We start from the raw sequence: 27,349 nt of genomic DNA on the forward strand, positions 1-27,349 counted from the left end.
GTGAGTGGCAACGACCTTTTTCTTATTGCATCTTTATCGTACATAGTTTGAATCCACCTGAACCAATACAAAACAGCTCCACGGCTTTCGCAGTCTAAACAATCAATCTTCGTAACAGGATAACAGTCCAGTGCCACAATTTGGATTATCAATTCCAATACCACAATGACAAGTCTGCAATACAAGGGCAAGAAGAACACCCTCTGCCATGACTCAGCTGATGTTCCTTGCTTGCCCTTGATTGAGACTGTAAGAATGTCTGTTTTTTTCCCCCGTTTCCAGGATTTTCTTTCTTTCTTTCTTTCTTTTCAACGGTTTCCACAATAATTCTGATAGAACGTGAATATAATCCACGAGGTCAGAGACACCCTAACTGCCATGACTCAGCGGGTACCTTGCCTTGATTGTGGTGGGACATTTTTTTGGTGGTTTTCGGTCTGTGTGGAAGTCTTCAATCTTCATCTCCAATCTCCAATCTCCAACAAAGGATACAGAAAAGGACAAGATGCCCAATGGTTCAGTGTCAAAACAAACGTCGTGCCAGCACTAAAAATATAGGAACGCACATGATGAAAACAGTACAAACAGGTTCCAAATTTGAAAGTGATATCCTCCCATTCGGGCAGTGGATTTGAATGATGGATGTTGCCACAGGGCCAAGGGAAACTTCCTTGTGAGCTGAACAATTTGGGCTGCACAAGATAAAAACCTTGACCAGGATATCGATTGATGTGATTTTATCACAAAGAATACATTTCTCTTCTTGGTCTCTTCTCCAGGTGGTTGAGATTGTCTTGGAGTCTCAGCCATAAAAAGTCAGCATTGATGAATCTGACTGTCTTCTCCAGGCAGCTGAGGTCTTTGTAAAGTCTCAACCACAATAGGTCATTATGGATGCCTGGTTTTCCAAGTGAATGTTGGCAAGGAACAAGGCCAGGCAGTTCATTTCGGGGTCCTCCGGCAGTGGAGGAGCATCTTCCATCACAATATCCATATCCTATGTCAAGGTTAGTTCTTCTCTGTATCAAAGAAAATCAGGAAACTTACCTCCTCATGTTGCAAGAATTGCTGTTGTCGCTCGAATGGCGATTGCACCAGTGGTGGTGCATCCAACATTTCGACGTCGGCTTCAAAGAGATGGAAGCGTCTTGGAAGACGTCGACGTGGCCCCTGGAGATGGTCAGCATGAATCATAAGAGAAAAACGAACAAAGGTGGATGTCAAAGCACTTACTCGGTTGCGTGTAATGCGGCCTCCACGATTTCCTTCGATGCGTTCATGATTTGGACCACCATGTTGACGATCGAGTGGGTGATGCCGCAAATTTTGGTATCGGTTTTGGTTTTGGCCTCTGGGCGGGCCTCGAGAATTACCTCGGGGCTGACCTCTGGGCTGATTTTGTTGGTTTTGGCTTTGTTGGTCTCGGTTTTGACCTCGACAAAATTGGCCTTGACGAGATTGGCCCCGAGATTGACTTTGATTTTGGCCTTGATTTTGACCTCTGAATTGGCCTCGGTATTGGCCTCGGGATTGGCCTCTGAATTGACTGCGGGATTGTCCGCCTCGGGACTCTCGAGAATTACCTCGGAGTTGCCCGTCCGATTGATTTTGATTTTGGCTCCTAGAGCGGCTGGTATTGGCCGAATAGGATTGCCCCTGTTGTCGTGTCAGTCTCTTGAGATCATTTTTACAACGAAAGCTGCATGTACTAACCTCATTGAAGGTAGGCAATTGAGTCTGTGATTTGGTTAGGATGGGTCTGCAGGACGAGACCGGAGACGCATCAGCAAGCAAAAGTGATACTTACAGGTGTGGTGGCATAGTAATACACCACTCCATTGTCACTTTGTTGCTCGGGTCTTGAGCCGTATGGAGTGCGAAGAAACGCGGCATTTGAGATGTCAAGACCTTTGCCGTTCCAGTTAGACTGGAACTGTCCGTCGAAACCCGATGTATATCGAGCGACTTGAGTCATTGTTTCTATGTTCCGGACTTTGTGTTGATTTTTCAACGCCCCGATCTCCAGTCTCGAGCGTACCTTGTCTTAGTGAATGCGGAATTTCGGCACCCACACTCACCAGGACCGGATTTCCAACTTCAGGGATTCCCAACTTGATCTGTTTTTGAGGTCAAAGGTAGTGTGAAATGAAATATTTTTGATTTCAAGTTGAAAGTCTTTTGCCTTCTGTGGAATTATTTGATAGCTCTCAAGATATTCGTTGACTCCCTACAAGTCCAACCCTAGAAGGGGACCCAAAAATCCGAACACCTTAACAAAGCAAGCTCAAAGAAGAGGAGAAAGGGGATGTTTCTTCTGTAAAAGTGACGGGAGACAACTTCTTCTCTCACAGAAAGTGATGCGTAAACTGGCCAAGTAAACCAGTATCAAATCCTTGTTCAATGAAGGCTCACGATTTCTTCTGATTTTGAAGAAACGTTGTGAGCAAAAAATTTTGGGGCTGGAGAAAGGAAGAAGGGGGGGAGGGGGAGATGGGAGGGGATATTATAGCCTTTGGGAGCAGTAAAGCTATACCCATAGGGGAAATAATGATGAGTTGACTTCCAAGGCGCCGACGAGATTAGGGAATAGTGATGAGTTGATGTCGATGCGCGATTGATGACATCAATCGAAGTTCGAACCTCTATATATTGTCCAGGTGAGAGAGCGATAGAAGCAGGAAGGCCGGGGCTTGTAAGCATCTTATAATTTCATTGAATCTTAATAGTAAGTTCTCTGAAGATTCCCCATCGTTGAGATCAACCAGTCATTTAAGTATGACAGCGATACAATGAGAGCATAGTGGATGGAATATGCCGATCGATAATGATGAATACAACTCCTTTATTCTTTCATTTCTCTCATTTTGAAGATATGCAAACCCATTCCTTGAAGAGGTCCACTTCTATATTTGATAGTTTCGAGCCGTGCCGAACAAACCGTGGTTGATGTGGGCTTTATCTAGACATCTACTCCTTCTCTCCGAGGGGGAAATCAACTTGTAGTTTTTGATAGCGTCATATGCTCTTCATACCAATGACTATTTTTATTGTAAGTAAAATAAATCCACCTAGCATCTAATGTGTAATACCAATTCTCCTCCTGATTTATATTTTCGTAGCGCGTAGCAACTGTTGGAGATAAGGTGTGAATTACACATCGTCTAACCTTGGAACGTAATACCATCCATGGGTAGTATCTGCCTAAACAAAAAGCCCTCTAGGACTTCGATCTTTGGAGCACTAAAGTTAATTTTAGTTGCCAAAGTGATATATGCCCAGGTGCTCATGCACATCTATTATCTCACAGCTTACCGTGCCATCAGGTATCATCGGCGGCTTCCTCTGAACAGCTTAGCCCATACAGATATCTTCTTGGATAAACTGATATTGGATTTTCCCACATCTTTTGAGCTGCACTGAGAGTCACGGGCACCTGAATATTCAAATTTATAAGTTTGATATTTGCAAGATAGGAGATTACCTGAGAAAGTGAAGGAGAAGTTCTCGAGTAAAATTGTGAGTCCACGGGTGAAAGTACTCACATTGGAGGTACAATTCTTACAGCTACAATAGAGATTAAATATGTGCGGTACCATGTTAAAATACATTGAATGGTCATACACCTTCCGTAATTTATATTGATATCGTTGATGGAGTCCGCTTTCCCAGTCAAAAGAACCACCAGGTAAAAAAGACTTTCCCTGAAGATCACGCTAAAAATCGACGCCAGTTCGTAGTTATCATACACTTTTGAAATGGGTCTTGCCAGTTATCATCTGACTGCAAGCCTGTTTCTTCGTTTCCTGTCGCATTGTCCCATACCTAAGTCCGCTTCTTCTTGGTCGGGGGTAGAATCAATGACGACGCACTCTCACTCGAGTCCAGCTTTCGCTTCTCTGCCTGGCCAGATTCTTCCTTCAGGCGTCGTTCTCGAGTTCTCTGGATTCGTCGTTCCACTTCTTCGGAAATATCCTCCGTCTCGACGGAAGTGGCAACTGTATCAATAACAGGGACGGGGCTGAAGAAGAATTTGTGCTTGGATGTTGGATCAGGTCCTTTGTTGTTCGACATCTGTTTCTTTGGCTCTGGGTATTTTGAATCATTTTCATTATCATGCAGTCGTTTGCGTTGGTTACTTTTGTTTGCATTGATGTATTGACTGTCTGCGCCTTGAAATTGAGCAAAGAGTCCACGAGGGTTCAAAGCAGAGTGAGAAGTCCAGAATGTATCTCCAGTCGGCATCGATGGATTTGATTCTGTTGACTTTTCTTTTTCTTTGGCATGAGAATTCTTGGTATTTGTGGCTTTAGATTGTGTTCCGGGTGCTTGAGATGCACTGACGGGCACGCGAGAGGGGGTTTCCTGAGAATTTGCCTGAGAGGAGGTTGCTTGTGGTGGGTTGAGGGGCACTCCAGGGTTGATAGGAGGGGCATTTGCCTCTATAAGGGGGTTGTTAAATACATTCACTCTTTGCTCCTAGTTTTCTCCCAGCCTTGAATATTGGTCGGAAGAGAGATGGGACGTACGGTGTATCTAAGAAAGAAAGAAAGTGTTAGTCGTAGATACAGGTTCCTGAATTACCACTCAATGACAAGCGGAGGGGTAACGAACGAAAAATTCTTGCAGAATCGTGAAGTCCTTGATCAGCTGGTTTGTCATTACCTCCATTTGTTGTGCGTTGACAGGGAGTCTTTGGAAATGCGCTTGGACTTGTTGGTTGCGCAAAAAGTCCAGTTGGTGGGAGAGGGAACGGATGCGTTGCAAGCAGACCTAGTGGTACCAGGTATTAGTTTAATCAAAACCATTGTGAGATTAAAGGTGAGAAAGCAGTGTCTGCTGCATTGTTTGCTGCATTGTTTTCTGCATTATTTGCTGCATTGTTTGCTGTTTTCAAGTTGAATGGTGAGGACATTACTGTATCACACGCTGACGCGAGTTGAGCTCGATTCATAGGCACAGGTGCGCCAGGGGGCCCAGGGCCAGACCCGGAAGTATGCGCGTCCATAATATCAATTGTCGAATGGGTTGAGTGAAGAGAAACAAATCGGAGCAACTCCGCACCGCACTAATAATATTTCTGCGGCACTCCTACTTCCGCTTTGCAGACCGCCTTTATGAACTACGTCATATGTTCAATTTTGTAATACGCAATAACCATGTATGCAATGATAAATAACAATTATTGTACAACCCGACCTATCAACACCCCACAGAACCCATCAGAACGCCCATGCTATCTGCGGAAACGATACAATGAACAATGGTCATCACCATACACCAGCATCAGAATCAAACCGAGAAATCTCCTTCTGGGAGTCCTCGACATCCTTCTTAGCTTTCATACGCATATAGAAGATGGGACAGTCCCGGGAAGAGCAAATAACCTCACAGTGCAAGCTGCCTTGACAACGCTGGCACTGTGTCCACAGACGGCCGAAGCGGACTTCCAACTCAGAAACTTTCTGCAAAGACTTGGAGTATAATTCACCGAGACGAGGGCGACAGTTCTCGCAGACCGCACCTGCCATCTCATTCTTGCTAGAAAGTGGCTTCTTGCAACCCATGCACGTTTCAGTCTTCTTGGCGAACTTCATCAATCCACCAAGGCTGGGGGCGGCGACTGAGATTGACCGAGTGTGTTCACCCGTCAGCAGCTGGTTGGCCTTCTTTTCACCTAAGATGGGCTCGAAGATGCGGCCCAGTGGGTTGGCAAGCTGGTTATCGAGGTAGTACTTGGTATCAATCGGGATGTTGTTCTCCAGAACGTAAATCGGGTCTTCCGCGCGTTCGTAGCCCTTTGAATTTGCAGCACCTCGGATCATAACATAGGCCACACGATCACCTAAGGCAGGGGCCGAGCCTGCATCACGCTTCGTCATGCGCTTAGCAAGTTCGACGTGGGCTTGTTTACCGGCATATTCCTTTTGCGATAGAGCTTTGGTGATGACCAGCTTCGACATATCGACTTTGTTCTGGAGGAGATCAGAAATAGTCGACTTGACGTATCTGGCTTCTGTATTAGCCGGTCACTCAACCCGACATTGGAGATCATAGTTTGACTTACTCTTGGGCTCCATCAAGATCTCGCTCGATTAGAATCTTATTCAGAATTGTTTCGATGACATTTTGCACAAGCAGACAATTGTCTCGTCGCACGGTCTCAATACCTTTGGTGTCCATCTTATCATGCTTCTTAGGATTAGTCCAGTAAAGACCGGCATACCGCTTCTTGTTAATGAGAAGGTAAGGGAAGTAAACCTTCTCGAACTCAAGCTTTATGGGTGTCAAGAATTTAGATGAGACATAATCTGCCGCCTCCTGTCCGAGCTTCATTGCTTCTTCCAGATCGCTCACTCCAAATTTGACCATGACTGAATCAGTGTCACCGTATATGACCTGGGCATCATGAGAATACCCGTTAGCAATCGTGTAGCGTTCTTCGACTTCGTGCTTAGTTTTCTCAATCATCTGACGACCGTAGCTGGTAGTACTACTGGCGATTGGAAGGCAAGGTAGTTTGCCGACAGTCGCACCCGTAAGACCGTACACACTGTTGGCACTGATCTTCAAGGCCAGCTGTCGACCGTTCAGCACTGCCTTTTTGAAGCTGTCGGTCTCGACAGCAAGCTCCTTCTTCGCGCGCTTTCGTGCTCCCAACAGCTCCTCCAGAATCTGAGAGAGAAGACCCTTGCGAACTTTGGCGGTACAGAACATATCTCCATTGGGCGTCACAATATAGTCTTCGTCTTTCTTGAGACCAAGCTTCTCAACGCTGTTTTTGTTAAGAAGGGTAGTATAGCAAAGGTTGTGTGCTTGGATAATTGAAGGATACAGAGAAGCGAAATCAAGAGTCGCAATTGGCACACCGTAGTATCCACGTTTCGGTTCAATGACAGTTGCACCCTCATAGTCCTGTTCATCTTGAGATTTCTGGTTGGGAATGACCAATTGTTGCTCGAGAGCTTTTCGGAACAGCTGACTGATAAACTTGACTTGCTGACCTCGTGAGAGGAGAAAATTGAATGGGACACCAGTAACTCTTGCCATCTCCGTATAGTTAACCAGGCACATCAGCTTGTCCATCAACCTTTGCGGAAGGTATGCATCCTTCAAACAGTACACAGCCAGTCGTCGTCGAGAGTCTGGGGTTCCGTTAAACAACTCTGTGATCATTGTGTGGTGCACATCTTCTTTCTGTTCTCGTAGGAACTCATAAGAGACAGAATTCAGAGTATAACTTCGCAGATGGTGATCTCTCTGCACAAGCTGAAGAAGATCCAACTGAATTCTACCGTTCGTGTTTGTCGCTTTGGTTTCCCGGTTGCCCATCTGCTTACTGGAGAAATTGGCTTCCTTGGCCTCTGTTTTGGTACCCTTCAATCTGGTCCAGTATGGAAAGTTGGTACACTTCAAGTGTTTCGCTCGGTCTAGCAAGTAAGGGAAGTCGAAGTTGGCAATGTTGTATCCAATAATAACATCAGGATCAACCTTCTGCACAAAGTCCTTCCACGCCATAAGCATTTTGTCTTCCTTCTGAAACTCCAAGACCTGTGTGTTGACAATGAGACTAGTTTCGTCAAGACAAAATACATTTCGAATGAAAGGCTTTGACTCTCCGTATCGGGTCACTACATTGGCAATTTGAATGACCGGATCCACATTGGGTTCTGGGAATATACCCTGTCGTCCAGCGCATTCAATATCGAAAGACAAGACACGAAGTGGGGCCATCTTAGCCCATTCTCCGTTCGGGGCGTGGGCGATCATGTCGCGGTAGTCGACAATAGCTTCGATCTGACAATTTGATTGCTTGTCATGTTCCGGAACCAGATTGTATTTTCCTCCCTTTGTCTCAACCCAAGACATGCCGGCCAAGCCGGTATCAATCATAAATCGCAGGAGATATTGGATATTGTCAAAGGTGAGTATTCCAGAATCTGAATTGTTCCATAAGCCCTTATAATTCATGGTTCCACTTCCAGTTTCGAGTGCGCTGCGCAGCCTAGCGATGGATCTCGGATCGACAACGGTAATTTTTAGATACCAGCTTTTCTGGTTTCCTTGGAATCCGTATATATTTTCGCGCATTGTGACTTGGACAGATTCGATGATGCGGCCGTTTTGTGCTAATTTGGATTCCAGGAACGCCCTGTAAGGGTCGCAGTCTTCCTTGGTAAAGCCGACGGGGGCAGCGATATACAGGTAGTGTTGAAATCCAGTGACATGTAGCAGAACAGATTGTCCAGCCTAGATGGAGCTTATTAGATCGTATATTAAGTTAAAAGTCACAACAATTTCGTTACCTCTGTGACACCAAAGAGACGGACGGCCATTTTGTCCCCACTCAGTCTCCCTTCCTCGGCATCAATCTGCTGAAAGCAGATGCTATCTGTCTTTGGATCCCATTTTCCGAGGGGTGGTCGTTCCCATTGCTGATCCTTTTCGGCGTTGCTCCCCTTCAGGTCACCAATATCCTGGGTCAATTTTTCCAAGACCTCCTCTTCAAACTGGCTTTTCTTCGGCTGGCTTGAGCCAAACCCTTTTCGTTGAGAGCTTTGTGCCAGATTCTTGACTTGATTTGGTAGTGGCTTATCGATCTTACGCTTTTTCATTGTAGGAGACTCGAAGGCATTCTGATTAGTGGCGTCACCCAAAACCCGCTTCTGGGGCATAATGGCTTCAGGCATGATGGGTGATTATGGCTATGTTAAATATGAAGGCTTTTCATGGAGGAACATATAAGCCGAAAAGAGAGATTGTGTTGGGTAGGTAACTTAAGTCGTGTCGCAGTCGCGCCTTGGACGTGACCGCTTAACGCGTGACTGATCACCTGATGATAAGATAACGGAATTAATGTTTTTTTTTTTTAAGATAAAAGAAGCGATATTGATTAGTATGTGGCACCTGTATCGAATATGGACATATGAAAATTGAGACATGTAATATCAAATATTGCTAGTTGATGTCACAGTGCAATGATTCGTGATTCTCTTTCTATATAGAAAGAAATGAGATTCTATCTATATCTGTGAATATCTGCACACCTAGAGTGGACCCTTGGCTTGGCGGGGAATCTGTTCCCGCTGGCAGAAAGCGATGACTCTACAGCAACCATCAACTTAACCTAGACTTTCCTTATATTTCTAAGTTCACAATAAGTTCAATATCTCACCTTTTCAGCTTTTGTGGAAAAGGTCCTGGGTTTTTGAACTTGCATGTCTTTCAACTCCACCATAAGGAAGTCGACCGCCCACCTCGCGCCCTATTGGAGACAATTAGAATCGGATGGAAGCTTGAGTCCACCAACTGTGTTTCAAGGACCCAGACTTATTTATGCATAATTCCTCGTGATATAAATGCCCATGTGGCATCTCGAAATCCAAACAGCCTCAAGTACTCGCGTTCCTGAGTTCTATCTGGAAAGACATATTTCCCGAGACACTGATTTATGGGGTCAAAAGGACCATTTTGAAACCTATTTTAGATCTGAATCGGTAAGCACCGGGTTTCAGGGCATTTTCATATTATAATTCTCTATATTTTTCTAACATTATCACATATATAGGTAGGACTAAAAGTACACTGCTCATATATCCTCTTGGATTGATTCCTATCAACATGTCCATGTTCAAATCAGCTGCAGAAAGTTCTGATATCACTGACTCTGATGTTGAGCCTACTGCAATTGAGCCTCAAATCTCTTCCAACAGCGAGAAAGAACCTCATAAGCATGATGAAACGCCTACAGCACCCATAGAATGCTCTCAGGGCTCCCAGGGCCCCCGAAGTTTGGATTCCACCAACGAACTTGAAGCATCGAGTTCTTTTGAAGATCTTTCTACCGCGTCACAAGACGTCCTCGATTCTCTCGATGCAAACATTGATCATCATAGAAATATGATGACCTCTTCCTTGCTTGAATTCTACTGTCAAAGACGAGCCGTGGATATTCTCAATGCTCAGCACCCTAGCAGAAATTTCACCCCGCATAGTCCCGAGGCTCAGTTTCTTGGAAAGAAGCTATACAGATTCAAATCCCAGTTTTTGACAACGCATGGCGTCTTAACTGATGGTACTGAAAAGGATGAGTTTAAAGCTACACGACAAAGTTATCGTGATCATCTTGACTTACTTGGCCTCAATGCATTTGAGGATATGCAAATAACTGCAGGCGGTCCCCGTACACGACCTAATATCGAGTCGGGTGACCAGCTTGCATTGGCAACAATTCCAAATAAAAACCACATCATCGAAACTACAAGTCAATTTGCGAAAGGCGAGGGAAATGCACAGAGGATATCGCCGATCGAGAATGCCAACATCCTTGAAGGGATTCCTATTGTCACTAGGGCGTTGCCCAGCACGTTGAGGCCTCTTTTCGGAAGCTCGCCTGCGAGTATGCCGTTATTTAACAACCCAACGATGCCACATTTCAGTCATATATCACGCTATTCAGTTGAATTCAGCGAGCTGAAGGTTCTTGGTCGTGGGGCATTTGGTGAAGTCTACCATGTCACAAACCACATCGACGGACAGGACTACGCCGTTAAGAAGATTCCCCTCAGTCAGCGACGTCTTGAACAGTTGCAATTTGGCGGACAGAATCAACTGGAGACTATCATGAAAGAGATCAGGACTCTTGCTCGTCTCGAACATGCAAATGTTGTTCGGTATTATGGCGCCTGGGTCGAACAGGCTCATATCGCACACAGCGCCCCATTTGCGCATCAAGATGGCCCCAAAAATGAGCCGCCACACATAAACTTGCCAAGCGAAGAATCTCAAGAAACAACTCAAGATGAAGATTCTCGAGACGATCCAAGCATGGGAATCGTGTTTGAGAACTCCGAGAACTCAGTCGCTACAACCCATTTCGGCTCGGTTCATGACGATCGGTTTTTGAGCGGAATCCATCGACTGGATAGCCATACAACCACTTCCTCTCGTCACTCGAGAAAAAGCTCGGCGCCTGAAATAGAAGATTATGAAGATGATGACATTGAGTCTATCCCCCGCAATTTTAGCAATGCATCCTACGAAGAGACATCTGCCTTTGGCGAAACGGATGATATTTTCACCGATGGCCTTAGCCAGGATCAATCTCAGCTTCAGGTTCAGCGCCAATGCCGATCTAACCAACCACCGCCAGCCGTAATTCTTCACATACAAATGTCACTTCATCCCATTTCTCTCAGCTCTTACCTAAGTTCTCAAGCAACGACAGCTCGTAAAAACGACGATCAATCTCCCCCACGGCGTCACTGCTTCCATCTGATTCCATCACTGAGGCTGATGCTCGACATTATCTCGGGTGTTCAATATCTGCATTCGAAAGGAATAGTCCATCGTGATTTAAAGCCGGCGAATATTTTCTTATCTGCACCTGAGGCTCATTCCTTGCAGACCTGCCCTTCTTGCAATCCTGGCGCAAACTCTCCAGCTCAGTTCTGGCGCCCTCGCATCGGGGATTTTGGCCTTGTTGCTGACATCTCTCATATCAACGAGTCACCACATGCGCCAGATGGTACTGTAACATCACTTCGAGAAAGACCGAAAATCCAACGCGTCGTTGGTACTGAGTTCTATCGTCCTCCTCTCAATACCAGTTCATCTAGCTCGTCGTGTTACACTGACGAGTACAAGATCGATGAGAAGCTCGATGTCTATGCTCTTGGTGTGATTTTATTCGAGCTTATATACCGACTAAACACAAAGATGGAACGACAATTCCTTTTGAGTGATCTTACCCGTGGGTCAGTCTCACTACCTGATGATTTTGCCACCAAGATTGAGCACGGTGAAGCGAAACTGGATAGTGGGGAAGTTGTTGCCGACTCCCTCATATCATGTATCCAGGGCATGTTGAAACCCCAGTCTGAAAAGCGCTGGGGCTGCCAAGAGGTCAAGGACCGCCTTCGTCAGGTATATAAATCTGTAAAGAAACTTTGAACGGCGAGACATCGGGCATTTTTATGGTATAGGGGTATAACTGTAAGGTTTATTGATACTTCATAGACATCCATACATACTTATCCAATGCTGTTTTCCCCAATTTTCAAACTCGACTTCTGTATACAGTATCCTCATCATCTCGATGTCCGTGCATTCGAACCCGTGACTTGATGACCATTCACCAAATACAGACTAGCGGGCATCACTAGCGTGACATATATCTCAGACTTCCTGATAAATCTTTCCTTTTCTTCTTTCTTCTTCACCATCTTTATGCAAGGGCTACACGTATATCAGTGAGGAGAATTCCGAGATTACGTTCCTGCTGATTGAAAACTATCAATCGGGTCTTTTGGCTGCTTTCGCGGGCGACTAGGGAATTTTTTTAACCAAAAGTTTACTTTAGTATTCATCCCTTTTTGCCATTATTTCACAGCGCTTGTGCAGCGCATAGAGAAGATCGGGAGAATTCTGCAGATTTAAGGCTTTTGAAAATGACACCATATTGCGTCTTTAACGTGATTGTTGATCAATTCCACGAGTCAACATTGATTCTGTTCAACACTATTTACAATTCATTACCTGTAGAGAGGAGGTCACTGCATATATCTATGGATGATTTTTTGGACTCCATCACAGCATGATACGCCTTCATTGTCACGAGTAAGTACCTAGGCTTACATAGAGCTATGCGCTATGAGGTATGCATTCTTCAAGTATTTTTAACGCCTTAAAACATCACATCCCGTGAATAATAACCCCTGAGGTCCAAATTACACACCTTGGCAGTTGTTGACAATACCAGGTCTGGTACATGACATGGATGCTTGAAAGACAAATCACCTCAAAGTTAGACATAATTTCAATAGTTTCCCCATAAAGAAAATCCAGTCACAATCTTGGAACCTTTGTCTCGGTAATCTCAATACACGATACATGCGACAGTTCTGCCAGGCGGATGTGGGTGAATATCTCGGCAGCCTGTCCTCTAGTTTTCTTAACACCTACTCAACCATGCCGCCCACTCCAGGGGCCCATGCATCTCCATACAGTGAGCTTTTCACCCCCCGTGGAATCGGCCACCACACCGAGATCCACCACAACCTCCGCGCCTATATTCGTCACTACGTTGAAACCTCTCTTGCACCCTATGCCCAAGAATGGGAGATAAAGGGCGGAATTCCCGAGGAGGTGCGAATGCGCCATTGCGAACTAGGTTTCAATATTATGCACCCCCTCCACGTAGCCGGCTTGTCTCTTCCAGGAAATGTGCCGTTTGGTAAATGGGATATATGGTGCAGCCTTATTGTGATTGAGGAGCTTACACGTGTTGGGTTTGTCGGCGTGATCTGGGGTCTTGGTGCTGGAAACACAATTGGATGCCCTCCTATTGCCAAGCACGGAACTCCAGAGCAGCAGAAGCGATGGCTGCCAGGCGTTGCCAAGGGTGACATCAGATTTTGTCTTGGGATTACGGAGCCTGACGGTAGATCAGCTTTCTTGAGACTCTCACTGCAGCAAGGCTAATTTTGCATTTATGATAGCCGGCTCAGATGTCGCTCGTATCAAAACCACGGCTAGACGTGATGGTGATGTGTACATTGTGAATGGTGGAAAGAAGTGGATAACTAATGGAGTCTGGGCTGATTTCTGTACCGCTGCTGTGCGAACAGGTGGCTTGGGAGCTGAGGGCATTAGCTTGCTTGTAATTCCCTTGAATGCAACTGGAGTTACTCGCCACAGGATGTACAACTCTGGCGTGAATGCAAGTGGTAAGTTACTCTTGTTCAGCTATTTGTTTTACATCACGCAAAATACTCACTTAAGATAGGATCAACTCTCATCATATTTGATGAAGTGCGTGTTCCAGTCGAAAACTTAATCGGTGAGGAGAACAACGGATTCAAACTTATCATGTCAAGTAAGTAATTCATTGGCATTTCTCATCATTTCACATGCTCTAATATCTCTGCAGACTTCCACGCAGAGCGTATTGCACTATCTTGTGCATCCATCCGTCTGGCCCGTGTATGTGTCGAAGATGCATACAACTATGCAGTTCAGCGTGAAACTTTTGGTGTTCCCTTGATCGAGAGACAGGTGATTCAAGCCAAAATTTTCGAAATTGGATTGAGTATTGAACCCGCGTACGCGTTCTTGGAACATCTAGTCAGTGTTCTCCAGCAGATAAACGACAAACTTTCTGATGATTCCACAATCCGTGCCGTCCCAATCAGTATCGTCCCCGCTCATTTAATTAGCTCATTTCAGGGTATGATCGGCTTGCTGAAGGTCACATCTACCAGAGCTCTAGAGAAGAGTGTGAGAGAGGCCCAGCAGATTCTCGGAGGTGCTGGATACAGCAAGTCTGGAAAGGGAGCACGCATTGAACAGATCAGTCGTGATGCTCGAGTTCATGTTATCGGCGGTGGCAGTGAGGAGATCATGATGGGTATGAGCATACGGAGTTTTGATGCAATAAAGAAAAGAAAAGAAAAGAGACTGGCCAAGATCTAGGTGAATTCCTAGCCAGCTAGTCAATTGTTTCAGATGATCTCCCTTTTAAGGAGAGTCCAGTTCCGTGCTGAAACTTCAATGCTGGATTGAGTTATTGAATATCCAAGTGCTGTGTAGGGTTAGAATACAGATGAGAGTCGAATTTATTCATGATTTTAAATCAGTATTGTTCTTTGTTGCCTTGAGCAACTCTAGCTAGGGGAAACCCCCTACATATAATCATAGAACACCATCCGGGCATGATTAGGGTCGGCATCATTCCCGTCACCCGCCGATGGAACACCTTCGCCCTCAGCAGTAAGCTTGATTAAACCCCAAGGCCCTCTTCGTTCTCTTAAATTTCTTCCCTCTCCATTCTTCCATCTCCCCCTTTTTCGCACTTTCTCTTTTTTCACAAATGAATAGCTGACATAAAAAGGGAAACAAGCCAAGAGAGAAGAAAGAGAGTAGATTATCATGGTAAAGAGTAATTCTCCTACCTCGAGCCACTCAAATCATCGGCAGGCGCAGAAGCCGCCTTGTGAACAGCATCAAGAAAAATGATCTGTCTCACCTCCGTCAGTTTATCGCCTCGTACTCTCCCGAGGATGTGATTGCCCCTGGGACACCCTACTTGGAGGACACCTTGTTCAGTGCAGCCTCGTACGGCAGCTCCGAGGCTCTTCACATCCTCTTGGAGGTGTACACTGCAGCCCCAGAAATTGTTAAAGAGCTCAATCCTAATTTCCGCCTCCTGCTCGACGCATGTGGTGCGGCAAGTATTGATGTCGTGCGTTTCATCTTGGACAGCCATGATGATCCAGAGAATACGTTACCGCTCGGAACGGTAGATTTGCATCAGAAAGATGACTCCAGAGATACGCCGATTCTCGCGGCTGCGAGGTCGCTGATGTATCTTGACAAAGACGCCGACGAAGTGGAAGATGAGGGCCTTCATCGGAATGAGTGGGTTCGGAATCGGATTGCGCGAAGCCATCAGTTGATCAATTTTCTTCTCGATCGGGGCTGTTCAGCGACGGATGTTATTCCACTTTTGCCAAATGACCTCTCTCCTTGGGGAAATCAGGTTCAAGACAGTGTGCTTGGGCTTGCTGTATCAAGGGGTAATGGTTCATTAATTCAACGGCTCATTGATTCCTGAGCCGATATCTACCTCAAACATCAACACCTTCATCATGCCAGAGTACCACTTCAGTCTAGTAAAACAAACGCTCACACGTATTATGTGACTATGCTCCATCTAGCAAGCTTATTCTACAATTCTGATGCTGTTAAATTGCTCTTGAATCATCAAAATCATAAGACCAACGGCAACCCTGACCTGGCTTCCTCCTGTGACAGTGATGGGCGGCTTCCATTACACTGGGCAGCTAGCGGCAGTGGAGAGCCTGATTGTAGACTCCTGGATGAGCAGCTTAGGATCATAGAAACTCGCTAGGAGCATAGGTACAGACTTGTTTTCAATGAGAGGCCGAGACTCAAAGGGGTCTAGCTTCTACAATGACAGAACTTCAGTATTTGCGTCCTGGCAGGTCAAACTCAACATTTGGAATGAAAATTAGATCGAGCAACATCCTATGCTAGGGGGCTCTTTTCCAACAACTTTGTAGAAATACCACCTGGAGACAATCACTTCATATTTCTCGACTTGAACTTTCCTAGAAACGAATCGAGTTCCTCGGCTATTAACAAGAGAACTTAGCTCGAAGCAACCTTTTATGATATCTTTTCTTCATATCTTTCTATTGCTGTTCTTGAAGCGATACCTAGGCGGAAAACACTTTGCTGGTATTGTATATCTTACAAAATAGAGACCAAGATAGATTATACGCTCAAATAGTTAATCCAGATAAAACAGAAATCAATGGATTCTCAGATCCGAACTACCTCAATATGCCCAAGTCTCTCCAGCTCATCTTGCCTCCTTAGCCAATCTTCTAAATTTTCTCAATGTATAGGTATCTAAGCGAAAACCTGCGACCCTGGGGTTCCATTTTATCGTTTTCACAAGGGGTTTCGCTCCTCGATCATATGTAACCAGAGCTGTATTATCGTTAATAGATAACAATCCAGGCCAGAAGCTTGACTCCGACGAGATCAAAGTTGGATCACTCCATATAAGCGTCCCATTTTTCGGTGGGCTTGCAAATACAGCTTTGATTGAGGCGTGTTTAGGCCAGTCCACATTATCTGCATCCTCATCTGTCATGAAAACTGTCACCATAGAGCCATCTCCAAATGAAGCAATTTGGGGAGAACCAGCATTATGACCGCTCTTGGGACGAAATATACAACCGCGATGTGACCAAGTAGATCCGTCGTCATAGGAAACAAGAGACTCAACATTGTACGTGCCATAGCGGTTTGTTTCGATAACCATGACAAGTGCATCACGGCCATTATCATTCGTTTTGGTGATTCCGTTCATTCCATCCCGTAGTTCCTTTTTACAGCCGGATAGACAAGTTGGTGTGCTCCACGTACTTCCTTGATCACGCGATACCACACGCATAGTACGCTGAGTATTGTGCGCGAATTCTTGCGAGAATGTGAGCTGGACTTCGCCTTCGTCCCCAAGTCGCATAAATGGCTCCCAGAGTCCTAGTGAGCCGCTCTTTTCCGCAGCTTGGGATACAAACTTCCAAGTTCTACCTCCATCTATAGATCGGCAGATGGTGATACGGAAGTATTCATCATCATGGTTACGAAAGGATGCTAGAACAACATCCTTGGAAACCTCGAGCAAGAACATGTTATCCACATCTCCTTCTGCTTGGGTGACTTCACTAAAGTCGCTGAATGTTTTCCCACCATCTGTACTGTAAGAAACAGATAGAGAACGTGTGTTTTTTCCGATGTAGTGTGTAAAGGAGGACAAGATCGCTCCATCAGAAAGATTTGTCAGGCGAGGATACGTGCTGTGATTCGATGAGCTTACTGGACGCTCATCGTCTATCACTATCAACGGCGAAGTTGCCACATTGAAGGTAATACCATCATTATTTAATGCTTGCGCAGGAGAGAAATAATAAAAGGCAAAGACGAATATTGAAAGAAGGCACAAACATGTACATGGTTGTCGCATATTTGCGATAAACTTGAAGTTTGAATACAAAACGGTATTATCCTGGCAAGCTATATAGTAAAAAATAAAATAAGCTGAAGGCTCCTCAGCCATATGGGGGCAAGTTTCATGGTTGTACTGCTATACTCGATAGGGTTTGCACTAATCTGGATAAGGAAAGGCGTAATGCAGGGCTTTAATATTAGAAATGGGGCTACAGCGGCAATAGCCCTGGGGGCTTTCAGATTAAAGATGGGGGCTGCAGTGACAATAGCCTTGGAGGTCTCCAGCCTCTATACTAGTGATAATCTCAATTGTGATCCATGGATGTTTAAGTCAAAGAGGGAAAATAACAACGATGGATCGTGGGTTTGTCGGATTCAATCTAATCTTTTGAATAATGCAATTATCCAGATGTGCAATGTTGTGTGACAATTCTAAGAATATATACGTCTACTATTTGTGGGGATTACTTCAATGTTAAGATAATTTACGGAAAATAAAATAGGAAACACTAAGACCAGGCAAGTACCTATCTAGACTTTTAGCCATTTAGAAATCGTAAATACCCTGGGTGTTATACTATGACCTACATGCAGACGTGGACAGAGGAACAAAATGAGGAAAGAGATGTCTCTTCTAAGAGGAAGCTGAGCTGCAGGACGCTATCATGTGGCCGCCGACTAACTCTTGTGGCTAACACTGGGGCCCTATCTCCTGTTGATGGAGAGTTTCTTTCGTTTAGTGCATCTTTATAGATCAAGATCTGGACATGAAGCTCTATCAAGTTTATTGTAAGGATCATTACCCGTGGATCCATGGATATTTCTCACTTTATTTTAACGCGTTCTACTAGCGCTTCCTGCATATCAGGAATGCCTTATATAAATGTCTTCATTTCTTCAAAATTCCAAATATAATTCATTTCGAGGCAATACGGCCATAGGGGTAGGCTGGTGGTCCCTTTAGTACTGGACAGGGCGTGGGTACTTTTGTTCTAGTTGACGCTGTTATTGCAAATACCCCTACTGGTATCATCACAGCACTATACAGTGAGAACTCAACTGCGCTACTTTTGCAGAAATGGGTTTCTACGACACAAAACGCTATTTTAGATAACAATGCCGACGAGGCTCCGGTACCTGGAGGCGATTAAACAATCCTTGAGTCATGAGGCTTTGGCATGGTGAATGACCCAGATGGTGCACGTTTCGTTTCTGGCGCCAACTTGCTCGCCATGAACGGAACTGCTTCACTGCTTGGAAATACCACGTACAATACCATTCCTAATTTCTTCACTCGTCGTCGTCCGAAATATGACGACCTAGGAAATATTCAAGTCATGGATGTGAAGGCGCTAGTTCTTCAGCATATCTGAAAATGTCTATGCGTGGACTGCCGACCATAATCTCGATGTTTATGCAGCTCGCGGCATTCTGGTTGAAAGTCAGGGTCCTACGTGGCTGTATGGGACAGCTTCGGAGCACCAGGTTCTCTATTATTATGAGTTGTATCAAACCAAAGAAATTGGCATGGGCATGATTCAAACCGAGTCTCCCTATTTCCAGCCAGTCCCCGTTTCACCCTTGCCATTTACGTCTGGTCTATTTCCCGAAGATCCAGATTTCATGGACTGTACTTTTATTTCTGATACCTGTGCTTTCTCATGGGGTGTTGGAATAATGGACTCTTCATCTGTCTATCTCCTTGGTACGTTTCTCAAATTAAAAATCAGTGGTCATGAGTGTATGCTGACAATATCATAGGACTTTACAGTTAGTCCTCCGACTATTCGCAGACATGTGTAGATGAAGAGGATTGTCATTTTGAGGTATAAAGATTCCTTGGCCATGCGAAGGCAGTAACGATCCCCTAGGTCAACGACTATAGTTTTCGTCGCCCATAGATGATCTCATCATGCTCCTCGTAAAATTTGTACAGTCAGGCACTCGACAGTACCTTGATAACAGACAGTTTATATACACTGATAGGTCCCGAAGTCCTGAGGTCCACGGGTGGCTTCTAGGGGCTATCCAAGGCTGCTTTACCACTATCCGTTAAGGGCATAGGTAGTTAGATTGATTAGCGAAGAAACCATGCGCTTGTCAAATTCAGATACCTAGATACCCATCAAAAATGACCAATAGACTTAGTATACTCAATAATAGGCGGGTAGGTGAAGTCCACGGGGAAGATTATATCGAGCAGGATCAATTTTGAATTCGTTCAATTTCCATGCATGTATCAGGGTATTAGATAACCACATGAATGTTTCCTTCCCTTTACTTGGAAGATGTCAATCTTGGAAGGCCGTACTCTAGGACCGTTGATCTTCCAAGGCTTGGAAAATGAGCTCGAACATCTCAGTATTTACTTCGACGGTGCTCGAGATACTGAGAAGCTCATAGTCCACGCCTGCCACATCCTCAAATCTTGCTGGGGAAAAGCTACCTAAAATGGGGTGAGGTTGGTAAATAGCCCGTGCTTTGGGTACCAATAACTAGTGAAAATAGACATTTTCATGCCTTACTTGATTGAAGATGCCCTCAACTACCCGATAACAGAAAATAAAATTTGAAATAAAATTGTAATTTTCTGACCATATATCATAGATTTTAAGAGAACTGAAAGTCGCGTCGCTTTGTTAATGAAACAATGAGATGTTGGTTCCTCAGGCAGCAATGGCTTTCGGGCGACGTCACCGTTTGTGGGGAAATCTGCCAGCTTCTCAAACTCCTCAGTTTCAACGCACAATTTGTCATGGAGAGCTTTGATGACGTTAATTTAATCGGCCCTGATCCTGGCTTTCTTGATGAACATCTCCCTATCTCTAGCCTTGACAGTAAAGCAAGGAAACCTGTCGACGTGGACTCGAAGTCAAGCACCCCCACATCTAACCATTCCGTGAACGTGGGACGCAGTCAAATTGAAAACAATGGCACTGAGCGTGCACGAGACCCATCAGTGTTAGAATCCACACTCGAGGAGGAAAATGATGAGCCCTGGGCTGCAACGTCTTTTAAGCAAGACTCGGCACCCAGCGCTTCTCAGAAGCACCGTTTGGATGGAGACGCCGAGGATGAAGGTCTCGATAGAATCTTCAAGTTTACCTTGTACGAAACAGCTACTAGGTTCTACATGGTTGGTATCAATCTCTCAGAGACTCGTTTTCGAATCCTGAAAATAGATCGCACCTCTGAATCTGGCGAGTTGGGAATCATCGAGGATGACATGGTCTACAATCAAAGGGAAATGGTCCAGCTACTGGATACTATCGACGATGGCAACAAGAGCACGGGTGGATTGAGACAAAAATGTAGCGCTTGGGCTTTGCTTGGTTTTATCAAGTTCACGGGGGCATATTACATGCTTCTGGTCACTAAAAGGAGCCAAGTAGCCATGCTGGGTGGCCATGGCGTATTCCAGATCGATGAGACAGAGCTCATACCATTGACAATGTCAGGCTCGTCTCGTCTGAAACCTGAAAAGCAACCTGAAGAGGAGAGATATAAAGCCATATTGAACAATCTCAACCTAAGTCGGTCTTTCTATTTCAGCTACTCCTACGACATCACACGGTCATTGCAGCACAACATCTGCCGCGAGAGACACGCACACAAGGATGGCTATGCTAGAATTATACCAGAGGATTACAACGATATGTTCGTTTGGAACCATCATCTTCTCAGCCCCGCGATCACCGCTCTCAAAAACCCTTATCGTTGGTGTCTTCCAATAATCTACGGGTATCTGAATCAGGCGAAATTGTGCGTTTTTGGACGGATAGTATACATATCTATCATTGCTCGTCGGTCAAGACACTTTGCGGGCGCACGCTTTTTGAAGCGTGGTGCCAACGATCGAGGATACGTGGCGAACGATGTGGAAACTGAACAAATTGTCTCCGAGCAAATAACAACATCATTCCACTCTGCCGGCCCTATCCTCCATGCAAGTCCAAATTACACCTCGTATGTTCAGCACCGTGGCAGCATACCCCTCTACTGGATACAGGAAAATACCGGCGTTACGCCAAAGCCGGATATCGAGCTGAATCTGTTGGATCCTTTTTACTCTGCGGCGGCGTTGCATTTCGATGATCTTTTTGAACGATATGGGGCTCCTGTCTACATCTTGAATCTTGTCAAATCTCGAGAACATACGCCACGAGAATCGAAAGTCCTTAAAGAATTCACCAATGCAGTGACCTATCTCAACCAGTTCCTTCCACCAGATAAAAAACTGATCTATAAGGCCTGGGACATGAGTCGTGCAGCAAAAAGCCGCGACCAAGATGTTATACAAACGCTGGAGGGGATTGCCGGAGATATTATCCCGAAGACTGGGTTTTTCAAAAATGGAGCTGATGTGGAGTCAGGTCTGCAGCTACAGAATGGTGTCGCACGAACCAACTGTATAGACTGCCTTGACAGAACTAATGCGGCCCAATTCGTGATTGGCAAAAGGGCACTCGGTTACCAACTCCATGCCCTAGGTGTAATCGAGGAGACCACGGTTGAATACGACACAGACTGCGTAAACCTGTTTACTCACATGTGGCATGATCACGGTGACTCTATTGCAATTCAGTATGGAGGGTCCCACCTGGTCAACACAGTGGCCACATACCGCAAAATCAACCAGTGGAGCAGCCACTCCCGTGATATGGTAGAGAGCTTCAAACGATACTATAACAACTCATTCCTCGATGCTCAGCGCCAAGAAGCTTACAACCTCTTCCTTGGAAATTACATATACATCCACGGAGCACCGATGCTTTGGGATCTTTCCACCGACTACTACTTGCACCACGGCCGGCCTAGGACGCAATTGGACAAGAAGAAGCGAAACTACGTGAATTGGTTTACACCAGAGTTTCTCAAGGAGAGAGAATTTCCGCCTCCTCCATCTCGACCCAAAGTGCCGCTTTCTCAAATTGACGACTACTGGTTTGAGTACTACCGTCCACATACGCTGTCTTCTCTCGCGAAAAACTTTGCGTACAAGATGAATTCCAGCCTCGACTACCTTCCGCCATTACGCCCAGGGCAAACGTCACTCGATCTCAGCCCGTTTGTCCCTCGTATAACAGCAGACCAGATTCCACGGCCAGCACCGAGAAGCGTGAAAATTCAAGAGCCATCCGACAGCCGCCCTCATTCTTCAACCTCCATACCTAGCTCTGATCCCGCCTACAACTGGACACACCAACCTCCATCCTCTTTCAAGCAAGCTCCCTCTGTTGGAATCATCAAAGATTCCATCTTCGAGATATCTCAGGAGTCTCTAATCCCACCAATCGCTCCTCTCAATTCTGCACCTTTGAAGCCTAGTAAAGCGCAGATCGCCCAGTGGACATTAGGTCAACTGGTCACGGACTCTTTGAGTCCCTCCGTCACCTCAACAGAGGCGGCAGAGTATGAGCGATACATCAATCACCCCCTTAAAGTTCCTCTGGTCGTCACGTTTGAAGATGAAATGACGGCCGTGTCCCTGCACGCGAATGGGCCTAACCTTGACTTGGCCGAATATGCCAATAAGACCAATCTCCAAGAGAATGTGTTACAATCTAGGGCCGAGAACAACTTGGATGATTATGCAGAGTTTTTGAGCGTGTCAGATGAATGCCTTACTGTCGTCAGTGAAGATTATGAGAAGAAGAGGTATAAGCGATACCGACAGTGGTTACGTGGAAAGAGTCTTTTCAAGCAACGTGTCGATGTTTAATGACTGAACGACCGCAATCTGATATTTGTTTCATTTCAGCGGACTGGCATCGAGATCGATACCCCCTTTGCATTTTAATATACTTTTACATTAATCGAACATATGAAGCGAGATTATGTAGATTTTCAACAAACAGTTCGTTTGGAACTATATATTATGTAAAGATCCATCTAAAGCAGAAGGTCTTTCAACTTGGGATCCGCATCGACTAGATCCTGCAACTCCTTGTCCATTTTCTCCGCCGTCAATACATTCTCAGGTTTAGACTGGTCAACAACTTGGGGAGGATTCTGCAAAGCATGCTTCAAGACAGTGACTGTATCTTTTAAATTAGTCTTCAGTGCAGGCCACTTGCTTTCCACCGCCGAATCCCTTGCTGATCCATTTGCGACTTCATCCTCTTCCCAATTCACATGGAGCCAGCACGCAGACAGTCCACCAAATATCTCACCACGCCAATAGCGCATGCGAGGGTGAGCATTCAAAATCACAGTCTTGGTACATAAAATTGCCCCGAGGATCATTGCAGGATGATCTGGGCCGAAGGGACTGGCGAGAGTACTGTATAGAACTGGGATGATGTCTTGGAGATATTTGACAGTGTGGATGCCAAGTTCGTTGGTCAGCGCGTAGATCCATGACATTAGAATTTCTGACAGTTTGGGATACGGGAAAGATGCGGAGGTGGAAATGGAGCCTGTTGAAGAGCTGATTTGGTGGAATGAAGCGATCACGTTTGTTCGCAGGATCTTGCTTATGGCTGTGGTGTAGGCTTCGTCGTCTTTTTCGATCTGGACTCGTGTCTTTCCAGGTGTTTTCGTCTTGTAGGTGGCTTTCAATACTGAGAGCAGGGCATTATATGCTCCACTAAGGATTTGGAGCGACTTATTTTCTGGTGTGATTGTCGGTAGAGAAAGAAGACAAGGTGTAATGGCTTCCACGAAGACGGAATTCAAGTTCGTTCGAACGATAATATCAGAGCCGCTTTCTTGAATAGGTTTAAGTAGATCCTTTAATAGAAGGCAGCCCTTTGCTTTGTAATAGGTATTGCTGTCATCTATCAAGGCCAGGAGAGCAGGAACTAAAAGAGGGAAGTGTGCTTCCAGCTGAGCTTTGTGAGTGGACTAGAATAGAAGTTAGTATGTAAAGCTATATTATCGATCAGTATCCGGGCCATACTTTATATTGTGAGATGATCCACGACAACACAGTCGTAGCATAGATATTCGTATTTTTCCAAGGCTTTGCCGAGTCATCAAAAGTACTACCGTCAAAATGCGGCAGCGGCAGAGGATACAGATTCTTGCGCCCCTCGCTGGTAAGAGCTGGATTCCGTGTCTTGGTAAACAGTGGCTTGATGATCTCTCTCAGTATCTTCTCAATGGAACCCATCACATCTTTCTGGCGCATCACCTGAGTGAGATACTGGTCACTCAGCTGGGTAATATCAGCCGCTTGGGGGCCCGCCGTCCATGGATCTTGTGCCGAGTGGTAACTAATGATGGCTACAATAGCTTCAGAAGTCTGAGTGGCAGAACGATCCTCGAAACAGGGATTCATGCGGATCTCTAACTGTAAAATGAACTCTGTAGCTAGCTTTGCCCGCAGACGAGTCTCATTTTGGGCCTTTTGAATATCTGTGCCTTTCTTAGCGGGGAGTTCTGAACCAGTTTGCGCGGGGAAGTAAATACCTTCGGTAATCTCCAAATTATCATCGAAGTTGGCTGCAAATTCTGATGAAGGCAGTGCCATTTTGACTGCCCACGTGAACATGTTGAGAACGGCTTCAGCTTCCTCTCCTTGAAATGTACGAGGACCTCCATCGTTGGGTAGGAAAGTATCATAGAAACTAATGAAAGTATTGGCAGTCCAAATGCTTTCGCAGGCCTAGAAATAATATTAGTATATTGTCATTGTCAGTGATTTTCCAATACTTACGTTCAAATTGGTAGAGTTGTCATAATTCGACACGTTCAGCCATAACTGATGCAGATTCTGCTTTGCGGCGCGAAAGCCTGAGCGGTAATTATCGTCGAGGTTCCAAGGATCTTTCTGGATGGCCTCGCGGACTTCTTTTCTCAATGCATTCAGTGCATCTATATCGCCAATGGGAATTGATGTATTCTTATCCATGATTTTATTGAAGAGTTGATTCCACGAGGTTAGACGGGACGGGAGTTCAGAGAAGTAAACTTGCTTACATATCTCTATGGAGTCATTTATTTTGTTTTTTTTATCTTATCAATATTTACTTCAACTCTCCAAGTCGGCGCTGAAGTTCCTCCAATGCCACATCTTTGCTCGTCTCAGGATGCAGGAGCTGCCATTCCATTATGATCGTGGTCGCTTTTTTCATCCAGGGTCCATTTTTGGCACTAAGGAATTTCATGATTTCTCCTCCATTTACAATCGGTTTGAGGTCGCATACGTCCTCCAGGTCATGTTCTACAATATATGCCAGGAATTGGTCGTAGTGTTTAGCCACTATGTGCAGTTAGTATCGTGTATGATCTAATGAATGGAGGGTTGATATACCTGCAACGATGTTGCCTCCCTGCATGAGTTCCTGGAGAAAAGCTAGCACAATGCACAATCTCCAATCCTTGCCCCAGAGCCGGATCCGTAGGCCGACTTGCTGCCGAACTTCGGCACTTAAGTCTCTCTCAGAATTAACGAGCAGGGAAGACTTGAATTCAATGATATCCTTATAGTTCCAGGTGGCATCGCGAAGGATGGTCATGGTTTTGTTATCCGAGCGGAGGCTGTCTCGGGCGACGTCAACTGGACGCGTAGTCTGTGGCTTGTACTTGGGGCCGGTAGCAGCCCGAGGGGGGATGGCCGTCCATGGAGCAAAGGCTGCGATCATCCAAGCGTGATATGCGCTCGCAGGGTCACGGAACAGGATCTGTCGAAGGCGACCCAATACCTCCTGAGCAGTTTCGTCTTGATGGAGTTCAGGGTGAAGCAAAAAGGGCAAAGAATTGTAGGCGATAGGCCAGGTCGACGTACTCGCCTTAACATTATCTTGGTGATTGGCAAAGATAGTGGAATACAGTCCGATCCGGTCAATAAGTTCCAATGCGCCGCGAGGATCGGGGCCTAGGAAGAAATGATCAGCAACCAGATTTATATCTAACCTGCTGAGTGACTTACCACGCAACATCTTCTCAAGCTCAGCTGCAACACGCTCTTTGCTTATTTTCAGCTTCAGCGCTTCCCTGATGTCTTCATTTTGCATTGCTGCCTCAGCCTCTGGATCGATATTGTAGCCCAGTCGGCTCGCAAAGCGAATCACTCGCAGAACGCGGAGTGGGTCATCTTTAAATGTTTGGTATGGTTCCAAAGGTGTCCGAACGATATGTTTTTTCATGTCTTCTAGGCCTTGTTCGGTAAAATCTTCTAGTTGCGATTCATTCAGGTTGTAGAATAGGGCATTGATGGTCGCATCGCGTCGCATTGCATCCTCTTGTGCAGTTCCAAACTCCATTTGTGGGTTGCGACTATCTTCAGTGTATGTCTCCTTGCGCAAGTTGACCAGGTCAATATCGAGTCCAAAGATCTTGGTTGTGACAGTCTCCAGGTGTTTAGATTTTTCTGGGTTAGCCTCGATCTTGTGCAAGCTCACAATCTCATCATGTTGATCACGATCTAGCCTCTTGTACTTTTCGAGGTTCTCTGGAATATCAAGATATTCCTTCAAGGCCATTCCGAACGTGTAGCCTGTCATGCTGCTAATTCCCACGTCAATATCATGACTGTCTACCCCAAGAAGCTTGTCGCGAACCCAGCCGCCTGTAAAACGCAGGACTGTTGCAGGCTTCTTAGCTGTATCGCCTTCATTGTCCAACTCATTTTTCTCATCAACGTATTGTGCGACGTCGAGAAGGAGGGTTCGTAGGGTTGCCTCGATCGGAGTGAGTTCAATAGTGGCGGTGACAAGATCCATTTCGTGAGATTTCCTCTGCTCAAATATAGATGATATGCGTCTTCGTTTGCTCGCAGGTCCTGGGGAGTGAGAATCGATTTCGCGAGCACGCATTACAGTATGCCAGATTGTTGTGAAGGTGCGGATAGGTTTGCGGAAAATGA

General features: G+C 45.4%; 11 protein-coding genes across 11 annotated transcripts; 4 read left to right on the forward strand and 7 right to left on the reverse strand.

Moving 5' to 3' along the window:
* Nucleotides 1-1,229: 1,229 nt before the first annotated feature.
* On the reverse strand, nt 1,230-1,975 carry N7495_006371 (uncharacterized protein; the record flags this gene model as incomplete). The annotated part of the gene is made up of 2 exons (XM_057209022.1): nt 1,230-1,630; nt 1,804-1,975. 2 exons carry the CDS (start codon nt 1,973-1,975, stop codon nt 1,230-1,232), a joined length of 573 nt encoding a protein of 190 aa, XP_057062796.1.
* A 1,847-nt stretch (nt 1,976-3,822) lies between these two features.
* On the reverse strand, nt 3,823-4,668 carry N7495_006372 (uncharacterized protein; the record flags this gene model as incomplete). The annotated part of the gene is made up of 2 exons (XM_057209023.1): nt 3,823-4,439; nt 4,608-4,668. The coding sequence occupies 2 exons, from the start codon at nt 4,666-4,668 to the stop codon at nt 3,823-3,825; spliced, it is 678 nt and encodes a 225-aa protein (XP_057062797.1).
* A 127-nt stretch (nt 4,669-4,795) lies between these two features.
* On the reverse strand, nt 4,796-5,005 carry N7495_006373 (uncharacterized protein; the record flags this gene model as incomplete). The annotated part of the gene is made up of 1 exon (XM_057209024.1): nt 4,796-5,005. The coding sequence occupies one exon, from the start codon at nt 5,003-5,005 to the stop codon at nt 4,796-4,798; it is 210 nt and encodes a 69-aa protein (XP_057062798.1).
* Nucleotides 5,006-5,267: 262 nt separating this feature from the next.
* On the reverse strand, nt 5,268-8,687 carry N7495_006374 (DNA-directed DNA polymerase delta POL3; the record flags this gene model as incomplete). Its single annotated transcript, XM_057209025.1, has 3 exons — nt 5,268-6,006; nt 6,065-8,247; nt 8,304-8,687. The coding sequence occupies 3 exons, from the start codon at nt 8,685-8,687 to the stop codon at nt 5,268-5,270; spliced, it is 3,306 nt and encodes a 1,101-aa protein (XP_057062799.1).
* Nucleotides 8,688-9,618: 931 nt separating this feature from the next.
* N7495_006375 (putative protein kinase) lies at nt 9,619-11,949 on the forward strand (the record flags this gene model as incomplete). The annotated part of the gene is made up of 1 exon (XM_057209026.1): nt 9,619-11,949. One exon carries the CDS (start codon nt 9,619-9,621, stop codon nt 11,947-11,949), a length of 2,331 nt encoding a protein of 776 aa, XP_057062800.1.
* A 1,017-nt stretch (nt 11,950-12,966) lies between these two features.
* On the forward strand, nt 12,967-14,469 carry N7495_006376 (acyl-CoA dehydrogenase family protein; the record flags this gene model as incomplete). The annotated part of the gene is made up of 4 exons (XM_057209027.1): nt 12,967-13,438; nt 13,497-13,724; nt 13,784-13,873; nt 13,928-14,469. 4 exons carry the CDS (start codon nt 12,967-12,969, stop codon nt 14,467-14,469), a joined length of 1,332 nt encoding a protein of 443 aa, XP_057062801.1.
* A 1,912-nt stretch (nt 14,470-16,381) lies between these two features.
* Nucleotides 16,382-17,554, reverse strand: N7495_006377 (sialidase family protein; the record flags this gene model as incomplete). Its single annotated transcript, XM_057209028.1, has 1 exon — nt 16,382-17,554. The coding sequence occupies one exon, from the start codon at nt 17,552-17,554 to the stop codon at nt 16,382-16,384; it is 1,173 nt and encodes a 390-aa protein (XP_057062802.1).
* Nucleotides 17,555-18,716: 1,162 nt separating this feature from the next.
* On the forward strand, nt 18,717-19,341 carry N7495_006378 (putative 1,3-beta glucanase; the record flags this gene model as incomplete). Its single annotated transcript, XM_057209029.1, is given in 3 exon segments — nt 18,717-18,881; nt 18,895-19,243; nt 19,310-19,341. 3 exon segments carry the CDS (start codon nt 18,717-18,719, stop codon nt 19,339-19,341), a joined length of 546 nt encoding a protein of 181 aa, XP_057062803.1.
* An 847-nt stretch (nt 19,342-20,188) lies between these two features.
* On the forward strand, nt 20,189-23,260 carry N7495_006379 (phosphatidylinositol-3,5-bisphosphate 5-phosphatase; the record flags this gene model as incomplete). The annotated part of the gene is made up of 1 exon (XM_057209030.1): nt 20,189-23,260. The coding sequence occupies one exon, from the start codon at nt 20,189-20,191 to the stop codon at nt 23,258-23,260; it is 3,072 nt and encodes a 1,023-aa protein (XP_057062804.1).
* Nucleotides 23,261-23,430: 170 nt separating this feature from the next.
* On the reverse strand, nt 23,431-25,393 carry N7495_006380 (Tti2 family protein; the record flags this gene model as incomplete). The annotated part of the gene is made up of 3 exons (XM_057209031.1): nt 23,431-24,384; nt 24,440-25,147; nt 25,199-25,393. The coding sequence occupies 3 exons, from the start codon at nt 25,391-25,393 to the stop codon at nt 23,431-23,433; spliced, it is 1,857 nt and encodes a 618-aa protein (XP_057062805.1).
* A 115-nt stretch (nt 25,394-25,508) lies between these two features.
* On the reverse strand, nt 25,509-27,206 carry N7495_006381 (tRNA adenylyltransferase; the record flags this gene model as incomplete). Its single annotated transcript, XM_057209032.1, has 3 exons — nt 25,509-25,744; nt 25,796-26,359; nt 26,414-27,206. The coding sequence occupies 3 exons, from the start codon at nt 27,204-27,206 to the stop codon at nt 25,509-25,511; spliced, it is 1,593 nt and encodes a 530-aa protein (XP_057062806.1).
* Nucleotides 27,207-27,349: the final 143 nt, after the last annotated feature.

Source organism: Penicillium taxi (assembly GCF_028828555.1).
Source record: "Penicillium taxi strain IBT 34144 chromosome Unknown utg000004l_segment0_segment0, whole genome shotgun sequence".
NCBI lineage: Eukaryota > Fungi > Ascomycota > Eurotiomycetes > Eurotiales > Aspergillaceae > Penicillium > Penicillium taxi.